The sequence below is a fragment of the Delphinapterus leucas genome, chromosome 2, assembly GCF_059928025.1.
Source record: "Delphinapterus leucas isolate spDelLeu-1000000601 "Yukka" chromosome 2, BTC_Dleu_Yukka2, whole genome shotgun sequence".
NCBI lineage: Eukaryota > Metazoa > Chordata > Mammalia > Artiodactyla > Monodontidae > Delphinapterus > Delphinapterus leucas.
Window position 1 is genome coordinate 89,052,716 of NC_143130.1, and position 10,962 is coordinate 89,063,677.

Genomic DNA, 10,962 nt, shown 5'->3' on the forward strand with positions numbered 1-10,962 from the left:
CAGTTCCTTTTACAAATTTTTCAAGTGTTATCACTTATGTTCTTCACTTGACCTTTTCAATTACCATATAAAGTAATTTAAAGAAAAGGCTCAGGAAAATCTTCAAACTGAGGAGTAACTTGCTGCTGTAACCATCCAAGGTAACGTGGCAGGCAGTACTCCAAAGAGCGGGACTTTAGGGTTTCATCTATTAAACATTAGCAACAACGCTGCAAATCTTATGCTCCGTCATCTTTCTCTGTCTCTGTCTCTCTCTCATACACACACACACACACACACACACACACACACTTCTTTGTCTCTATCTCTCTGCCTATCTGTCACACACACATACACCCAAGCACACAGAATTAGAATGACAAAGCAATCTTTCTAACATGTATGCTGTTTTCAAGAGATATAAACGATATAAATTAAGTTAGGTAAATCTAGCATTGTCGCTCACTTTAGCTTGGGACTAATTATCACAGGATTCCAAAAAGTGTCATAAACTTTCTTTTCTAGAGGATGGATATTTTTAACAATTGCCTGGGAGAAGCTCTCCCGGTTTGAAACTGTTTTGGAAACTGCCTAATACCAACTGGGTAGCTCTTGTGCTTTCTAATCATACATGGTACACAAATAAAGCCATCCAAGAGCTAGAAATAAACCTAAAGTTTTTAGAGAAACTACTGAGAAAGACTGAAGAACTGAGTAAGGTGCAAGGGAACAAGACAAGTAACTTTCTTCATATTACTAGTTGTGTTATTGGGCAAGTAAAGCAACTTTTTTAAACCATTATTATTAGACACTAAGTTTTTCACTCTAAGAGAAAAACATACAAACATAAAACAAAAGAAAGTAATGTTAAATCTGAATTGGAACTATCCATGTGAACTCAAAATATATATGTATTTATTTCTTTTGGCTCTGTCCACTGAAGCAATGACATCCAAGCAGTAATAAATTTACCAGATCTTGGTTTCTAATACCATTCCCCACTAAAAGAACCACAGCTCCTTCAAGTAATTAATTCTAGGTCTGGGGCAGTAAAAAAAGTACAAGTGAACTTGGGACATCCTGTTGTAACAGAAAGACTAATTAGGCCATGCCACAAAGGACTTGAAGGGCTCCCAATAGCAAAATTTTAGACAATTTGGACATCAAAAAGAATACAATCATGATACATTATAAGACACTGAACTAAAAGGAAATCCATAAGACCACAGTGATCTCAAAAAGAGAAAAAAAGAAGAGAGGGAAAAAAGAAAAGCTCTTCTTTACATAAGAATGCCAGCTAACAAATGTAGAAGAAATAATAATATTAAAATTTCATCATTTTGTAATCCTTAGGCAACAGTCATCAATAAATACTAAAACCACTCAGTAAAAAGCAGTTGGGAATAGTTCACCGTCTTAAAGCATCACCCCACAGATTACTACTAATTTCAATGAAGAAAATAACCTTTATAATGGAGAAATTTGGCAATCACCACTTTAATCAAGGAATTAAAGTTATCAGCAGTAATGGAACAACTTACATTATATCCTCCTGATCTGATGTATACAACCTGAGCTATGAATAGGTTAACCATATAATTAATCAGCCAAACAGCTTCATTTCCGAGAGTGAAAGGGGATGCTATTAATAATTATATCAAAACAATAGATATAAACTGGAATTGTCATGGACAACCCTGTATTTATCCTTATCTGAAGTATCTTTGCAAAAATATTTAAACTGAATCTAATATTGAAACATTCAGACAATTGACTTATCCTCTTCACACAAGTCTAAGTCATGAAAAACAAAAACAGGGGACTGTTCTACATTAAAAGAGACTAAAGAGACATAATAACCAAATGCAATTTGAGTTTACATGCTGCATCAGAGGAAAAGAGCTACAACAGATACTTTGGGGTTAATTAGGGAAATATGAATATGGACTGCATATGAGATATCACAGAACTTTTCTTAATTTTCTTAGAGTGATAACGGTATAGTGATTATGCAATTATTCTTAAAAGTTGTACACTTAGGTATTTAAGGGTGATGTATTGCAAAGCCTGCAACTTACTTTCAAATGGTTCAACCAAAAACATATATGATATCTAAGTACACAAACATACATATAATAGAGGAGGAAAAATAAAGCAAATGTGGCAAAATGTATGTGTATTCAATGCAACTCTTCTTGCAATAAATCTGTAGGTTTGAAGTTCTTTGAAATGAAAGTTGGGGGACAGAACAATCAAAAACATGCAACATTTTTTTTCTTACCTTGCAGTCTCTCATCAGTGAATATTTTGTTTGTTTGGTTCCAGGTGCTATCTATGAATACAATTTTTTTCAGTGTTGTGTCTTTGCACTTGCTGTCATTCAAATCCTGTTCTTCAGTTTTCTTGCGTTTAATGAATGGCTTGTCAAGGTCATCATTTTTGCCTCCAACATTATTTTGAATCTTTTCTTGGAGATGAAAAGAAATTTCTTTTATTGAAACAGAGTTAGGTCCAGGAAAAACAAGTGCAACCTAAAGCAAAGAAGCTTAAGTTAGTAGTGTGCTATTATGATCTTCAAAATTAATAAATTCTGACTTAAAACTTTAAGAGGAAAAAATATGTTGAGTATCTGAGAAACAAGCATTAGGTTCTATTATATGTGCCTCTTTAATATATATGGTAAAGTTTTTGGCTCTTCCCTAGTAATTTATAATCATAATACACTACCTAGAATTATTTTTGTACTTCAAAATAAGTTATTCACCTATTGAGAGAAGCTCAGTTAATTGTACCTTAAATCACAAAACTAAAGTCTATAATATTTCATAAGATAAAAGGCAAAGTATGGGGTACTTTGTAAAAGAACCATTGAAAAGTCCTCAATAATTAAATACCATTTTCACCTATATAATAAGCAACGATAAAACAAATGATACAGCCAATGCTGGTGAGGAAATGGTGTAATAGGCCTTTACAGCCATTACTGACATCAGGTTTAAATAGTATAACTCTTTGTGAAAGCAATTTGGCAATTTAAGTCAAGAGTCTTGAAATGTTCATACCCTTTGGTCAAATAATTTCACATATGGGAATTTATCTTAATAAAATAATTCTAAACACACACATACAATACCCAGAATATTTGTTAAAGTATACTTATTACAGTGAAAAACTAAAACTAAAGAAATCTAACTTTCAAGGAATAATTCAGTAAATTATGGCACCTCCTTTCTTTCAGCATGTTTTTACTGAGACCTTATATACTGTACTGTATATCCAAAGTATAAAAACTCCTGCCACAAAGCAGGCACCCACTAAATATCTGTTAAATGAACAAATGTTGATAGAATTACAGATGTTATCCTCCATACGTTTCTCTATTTCCCAAGTTTTCTTGAATGAAAATGTATCATTTTTAATATGAAAAAATAAATATTAAAATAAACTTTAAAATCTTGAATTTATAAACTTCGACATTATAAAAGTTTTTCAGACATTCACGATGCATGCCTACATATCCCCCATACCCAATAAGCTAAGTCCAGGGCTTTTTAGTTTTCTTGGACTATAAGCATGTCACATCTTTTTATATTGACATAGATGATAACCTAGCTGACCAGAGAAGGAAATACAAATATATTCCTAGATCCGAAACTCATATATTTTTTACAAACACAACTTTCTATAAACTCAACCAAAAAATATAAATATATTGATGGGAAAGGAAAAACTTACCAAGTTCTTCCTTGAACAAATGAATGTATTTTTAATTTTGCTTCTAAATTAACCATACCAACAAATGTTCCCCCAAGAGACCTAAAAGGGTTTATGTGCTTCTTTCAGAAGTATTCAAGCCCTAGTTTTTTGAGATCTATTGCAACATCACTTTTCAACAAGACCAGCTGTCACTAACGTGACCATTTCAACTATGCGAAAACCAATTAAGAATCTAGAAATGAGTAAGGACGGCCTCTGAGTAGCCAAAAGAAATATTACAAAGGCCATGTACTAATGCTCTTAATTTAGAGAGAATTTCTAAAAATCCTTCTACCTTAGTCTGTCTCTTCTCCTTCTGGAGAAATTCCAACAACATTTGTAATCTGGTTTCTCAGTTTGTATCAAATTAGACTATCTATGTGTAGTATAGGCAGGAGAATGGAGACGGGAGAAAAGTAAAAGCAGGCCTAGTAGTACTGGCAAAGAGTAAAAACCTGAAGAAATAATGCAAACAATAAAAAGTAGAAGGACAGACTCAAAAAAGCTCAACATCTAGGATCTTTGAAGACAATGATGAAGTAAACTGTGCGTTGTTTAGTGCTATATAAGATTTAACCCTAGATCACTAAACAAAATATTAAATTATGTTCAAGTAAGTTCAGAAAGGCAATGGGGTTTAAAATTCATTTTTTGATTCAACGTGAAAAGTTGTAAAAAAAACATAAGCTGCCTACTTCATGGTCCTTTTCTTCATATTCTGGAATACAAGGATATGTATAAATATTCACAAATTCAGGTGCTAAGAGTTTTGCATGTATAGCAGTGCTTTTGCCGTCTGTTTCATTTGGATGTTTAATGATGTCAATCTTCAATGGAAGCTAAAATTTAAAGAAAAAAGACAAATGAACAAAACAAATATAAAAATTCTAATTTTTACATTAACAAAAATCGTCTTTAAAGCTTAAATAGCAAGTTCACACTAAGATCCTATAAATACACTTATGGACTGAAAAGTCATACTTTTCTAGAACAAATACTAAGAATGGTAACAGTCATAAAGGAAACACAAATTTATTCCTCAACATTGTTAATCATGTACTAGAACAACTATTTTCAACTCATTTAACATAGAATCTTCTCTTATAGCAATGTTCCAATGTCACTTTCATTTAAATCACATTGGCACTGAGTCATATTCTTTGCATTCCAATATCTGTGCCAAGGACATTTTTTATAATTCCTATAAACTTTTAAGTCTATTAATTTTACAATATATTAAAAGGAAACATAAGTTTGGGCAAAAGCTTCAGATCTAAAACTCAAGCTAAAATTTTGTTCCTTAAACATCAGGTCAAAGGTATTATCTTTTATTTTAACATCATGATTCTCAGCATAATTAACAGCACAAGTGAAATTAATTATTAACTGGAAAAAACAGTAACAGAATGGTTCTAGGAGGTACACTCTTTAAATAAGAAATAACTCTCTTCAAAATCATTTTGCCTATTTTCCTTAAGGTTTCATTATTTAATTACTATGAACTATGTCCTGTCTCTACGCAAAAATAATATTATCTGCAAATTTCTTGAGTTAGATTTTTCTATTATTTCACTGACTTGTTTGGTTTAGTTTTCTGTATAATGCTTGTACAAGTCCTGCATTCAGCCATGATTATGAAAATAAAAGACAAGTCATATCTCCCCCCATTATATATATGAAACTCTCTGAGATGGATTCTTCACTGTAGAGTTCAAATGACTTGTTACGATAAGCACTCTTCCAGCTCCCATCCCACACTAAAAGGCAAGAATCTAGGCATTTACCCTGGGGCACATAGCTATTTTACCCTGGTTACAAAATAGTTACAAAACTATTTTTCTTGTTTTTTAAAACAGCTTTATTAAAGAGATAAAATTGATACAATAAATAAAGTGTACAATCTAATCAGTTTTAACATGTTACACCTTTGCACTCATCACCACAATGAAGATAATGAACAAATCCATCACCCCCAAAAGTCTTCCTGTGCCTCCCTCCTTCCCCTTTTCCCCATCAACTACCACCCACAGTCCTTAGACAACCATTGATCTGCTACCACTATAGGTTGGTTTTTATTTTCTAGAATTTTGTATAAATGAAATCATAAAATATGTACTCTTTTCATCTGATTTCTTTCACTTAGAATAATTACTGTGAGATTCACCCATGCTGTATCATTAACTCCAGAACTGTTTTTTAAAGGGGCAGTTGCTGTATGCTACTAGATGATCCCAACCGTACATAGTTTATCTTTCAGGATGATTATATGGAAAGAGGACAGTATATACCCTAGAAGGGTCATAAATATCCCAAATAGTTTTCAATCTAGGGTTTCAAACCCCATGTCTCCTACCCTCCCACTCAGGCCTAGTGATCATTTATAAGTTGGAGCCAATTGCTTCAAATCATCAAACCAACTTCTAGTTATAGAACATTTGCCATTTAAGTAGGCAGTTCACAAACAATTTTACATTAGTCTACCTCTGGCTGAACTCTACATCAGACTTTCCTCATGACGCTCAGTCCCAGCTGATATTACATTCCCTTTCCCCAGGGTCTCTCAGTACCAGCTCAGCATTATCTTAGCCCAGGTAAGGTAGGAAAGAGGAAAGAAGAAAAAGAAAGCAGGTCATGACAAAGTATTCTAATACTAATGAAATTGGCTTTCTAATACGGCCGATGAGTAGAGCTGAAAATTCCAAAGGTAATCACCAACATTTCTGATCAGCTGGCTATCTCTGAAGGATATCATTTAAATCAAAAATGCAGGACTGGGGGATTCCCTGGTGGCGCAGTGGTTGAGAGTCCGCCTGCCGATGCAGGTGTCATGGGTTCGTGCCCTGGTCCGGGAGGATCCCACATGCCGCAGAGCGGCTGGGCCTGTGAGCCATGGCTGCTGAGCCTGCGTGTCCGGAGCCTGTGCTCCGCAACGGGAGAGGCCACAGCAGTGAGAGACCCAAGTACCGCAAAAAAAAAAACAGGACTGAATGTTATTAATGTATTTTACAAATCATGAACCTAGCTATTATGGACTAACATCTACAAGTATAAAACAATTATGCCAAATTTGTGCTCAAAAAGTATTCCTGGGTGCCAGTCCAGGTATATTTAGTTCCCCCTGAGTAAGCCTGAGAATTATACTATGAAACAAAAGCCCAGACACGGGTCAAATCATGAAAATAGGTAAATATATATTTGTGCTCTAGTTTGTACATTTTAAGGGAAGATACATCTTAAATAATGACAGGCTGCAGAGTAATACCACTAGAGTTGACCAGACTGAGTTCAGGTAGAAATGTTCTGTTTTCAAACATTTAAAGAAGATCAATCTGTTCTCTAACGTCTATGTTTTCTATAAGAGATTTACCACAAATCTTTCTGCCCAAATTTATCAAAATGCCATTAGCAGAAAAACCTAAGCCTTTTTCCATGTGATTATCAACTTTCCCAAAGAGAGTCTTTTCAATTCTAGGACTCTAATAGAGCTGAAACTTTCTTTTATCTTATGATTTTTTTTCTCCTTTTTTTAAAAAAAACCAAGAGCACCTTTTACCTTTGCTTATGCATTTGTCACGACATTTAAAAAATTATACTCTGCATTAAAAAGATACATATTTATGAATTTAATCCCTAGGCTAAAATTTATAGCTTGGGAGGTACTTACTCATTATGTAGTCATCTTCCCTTCCCAAGCAGGCTATCTAAAAGCAAATGCTAAACAATTTGTAAAAATAAAGTAGAAATTAGAAAGATAATTTTGTAGAGTCTTTATTACTACTAATAGTAACAGTATTTTAGTATTTATATTAACATATAAAATTTTATTTCTGGCAATTAAAATAAAACACTTCAGAAAATTCTGCACCATCCAGTAGGCCATTTAGAGTTGATCAAACTCTTGGCATAGTGTTTTGAGTCATTTTGATTAAATAGTGGACATTAGACCACTGATTTGAAAAATAATCCTCAATTATTAAATTCCTATGAAAACATTAGCTCTGCCAATATATTATTAACTTTTATTATTCTGATCTTCAATCCTTTTGAATATATCTTAAGATAAAACTTTTAATGGGATATTTTCTATATGTGGCTATGACATAAATAGATGAAATGATTCTGTGTATACCTCCAAAACTATACTTCAAAATGTAATATTCTTATAAGATAATGGCAACTTAAAAGAATTATTGTCCTCAGGCTCTCAGTTTTTCTGAGGTAACTGTGAAGCTGATTGGATTCCATTCTTACTTATTCTTGGCCAGTAAACTTTCCAATAGCCTATAAGAGTGATCTGAGACCCCTAAGCAGACCATGGACTTGCCAAGGTGACATGTAGGCTAAACTACAATTCAAGTAACAAAATATGAGTGTTAAAGTATTTTTCTTACTTGAAAACTTAAATGAACCTTAAAATCACCACATTAAATATCTTTAAATATAGTTACAACTTTCATGCTGGCAACTTTCTAACAGGCAGCAGTCAAATTTCATACACTATTTGATTTGCTCCTAAAGTTCGGGTCACTGTTAGGCAAGTTAACATACACATAATAAATTTTTTGATTTCGTAGACATGATGGTCTACAGACCTTTTATCTACTCAAAAATAGTCTTGGTAAGCAACAAGTATAAGGTAAGCAATCAACTCAAATCAATTTTTTAAATCTGGCTTTAAATCACAACAATTATAACACAGCCCAATGAGTAGGTCTTAGTCTTTCAATTTTAGTTTTGTTTAGTTTTGGTCACTGACATGTGCTCCATCTCCACATACAGGATGGGGCTGAACTCATGATTTTGCCTAAGCAAAAATAAACCCTAGTTCCTTCAGGATATGTTTTCTCAAAGGGCAGTCCAAGGCCCTTGAGGTAGTTTTTGAGGCTCCTTCATGTAGTCTGTAAACTTGTCTCTTGTAGTATTCAAGTTTATACCATGTTTTTTTCTATGTAGTAAATGAATTATAATCATTAATTTAAAAAAGTAACTGATTTCATTAAAAACAAGAGCATTCATCTCAGATGCAAGTGTTTTGGCAATGTGTGCCTCTTTTTCTAGAGACGAGGAAAAAAAATATAGGTTTACCAATCTACAGGATTAAACTTTCTATTAATACAATTCATTTTCATAATAATATCATTTATCAAGGTTATCAGTTATATTAGAGTAGGTATATATGAGACGTGTTTTTAAAATCTATTTTCCTACTTCCAAACAATTAAAGTTCTCACCAACCTTCACACGTGGTATCTGTTCAATAGGTACATTCTCAACTGGGACGTAACATGTATAGCAGTAGAACATTCTTGAACCACCACACTTGAGACATTTTGATCTTCCATTTTGCTGAGCTTTTTGAAGAACTTCTTGAGATGCTAAGCATAAGTTTTGAAGAGGATATTCTGCAGCTATGGATGTAGTTTGTGACTGTTGTATTTCCACAAATTTTGAATTATCTTCTTCCCTTTCTTTGAGAAATATAGGTGTATTGAGAGACATTTTTCATTCAGACCAAAGTTTAACTTTTATTTCTAAAACACATATCATAGATGCACTGAAAAAAAAAGTGGGAGACAAAATAAAAAACAGAAAACATTTTACTCACTTTCTACCAAAAAAATTACTCAATTTAATTCACAACTGTGTGCTGTTTTTAGTATTTATTAACAAACGTTAATAAGTTTTCTAAACCACTAAATTAGTATGCTTTAAAATACAAAATGAAAAAGCAATATATTCAAAACAATAAATTGCCCTTTTAAGCTATTCCCTCCATAAAAATAGGAAGGCTCTTGCCTAGAAAAACTATTTCAAATATAAAGTTTAGGTATGAACGATCTATTTTTCAGTGACTATTTTTGTCCCAGAAACAGTAATTTTGTTTAATATTAGGAATGTAATGTTTTAATGTTAGTATCAGCCAGGAGAGTATTCAACCCTGTAAGCTCTGACTTCCAATTAATATTATGTGATATCAGATCTCAGTCTGAACGCTAATGAAAATCCAAGGTTCCAGTGAAATCAGTAAAATTTAGTTAATGTTCTAAAAGATGTAGTCTTCTCCAACATAAATTAAAACACATAAAAATATAACTAAACATCCATTAAAATAAGAGTCATTCATTACCAATTATAACTTGTAAAATATCCCAAAAGGTGAAATACATGACTATATATAAAGATATATGCATATATATAAAGATTAAAGTGTAATCTTATAAATGTTAAAATTTTACAGAGTAACATCAATGTTCACCCACTCTAAGAATTCACACTGCTTTTCAAAAATATATACCATTCAGATTCTTCAGTTCTAGAGGTAAAATAGTAATTTTCCCACTTAAATATTTCCTTCAAAGAAGGATGATGGCTGCCAAAACTGTTATTCAAATCTTTTGTAAGCACAATATACTTCGAGGGAGAAAAGAGACTGGGGCCCATTTGATTTGATATGCATTCCAAAGCTGTAAAATGATTCTCATATTCTAAAGCCTTATGGCATTGTGGTGTTTAACTATGAGACTCCAGGCACTTTGAGTACAAACACTGACAGGAGAAACGCTGTGACTGCAACAGAAAACTTTCTGTGCTCTCCCAAACAGAAAGTGAACAGAGTCCAGTGGAACATAATATACAACATAATTTACTAACAAGGAGTTAGTGATACTAATTTAATTAGTCATCAGGAGCTTTTTATAGACTGTAAATCCCAGGGAGCTTGAGACCCAAATAAACAAGTACAAAGAAAAAAGATGCTAGCCATTGAAGGAAAAGTAAAATATACTTGCCAAACTTACCGAAGGGGAAAGCCAAAATACAATAAATATTTTTGACGTGTACTGATTAGGTACAGGTTTACATTTTGGGTTGCTCAGAGAAAGTGATATTTGAAAATGATGATCCAACCCCTTCTTCTTGCCTCACAAATGGAAAACATTATCTGACCTCCACTCCAAATCATCTACCTAAAAATGGCTTTTATCTTTGTCAATATGCCCTCAATGACTGAGAAAGTGCAGGACATTAAGCTGCCACCTTTTCTTGAGGCTCATATCCTTTTAACATTGCATGACAGTCTTCAACCTTATCTCTAGGAAAATGTACTTACAGACACAACATTTTGCACACAATTTCAGGTGGTTTGCAGATTTCTAGAGTCCATCTACAAATCTGGGTAAAGAAATCTTGCCTAAGATCAAAAATTCATTCTAAGGACGGGAGCAGACT

The 10,962-nt window shown here is 33.1% G+C and overlaps 1 protein-coding gene across 4 annotated transcripts in view; it reads right to left on the minus strand.

Moving 5' to 3' along the window:
- Nucleotides 1–10,962, minus strand: part of DTWD1 (DTW motif tRNA-uridine aminocarboxypropyltransferase 1) — a 30,728-nt gene that overhangs the window by 17,075 nt on the left and 2,691 nt on the right. For all 4 annotated transcript variants that reach the window (XM_022587148.2, XM_022587147.3, XM_022587146.3 and 1 more), the window contains 3 exons: nucleotides 8,971–9,289; nucleotides 4,431–4,574; nucleotides 2,261–2,510 (listed from right to left, as the gene is read on the minus strand). In XM_022587148.2, the coding sequence (XP_022442856.1) occupies nucleotides 2,261–2,510; nucleotides 4,431–4,574; nucleotides 8,971–9,234 (658 nt within the window). In that variant the 5' untranslated portion in view covers nucleotides 9,235–9,289. The remainder of the gene's footprint in view (nucleotides 1–2,260; nucleotides 2,511–4,430; nucleotides 4,575–8,970; nucleotides 9,290–10,962) is intronic.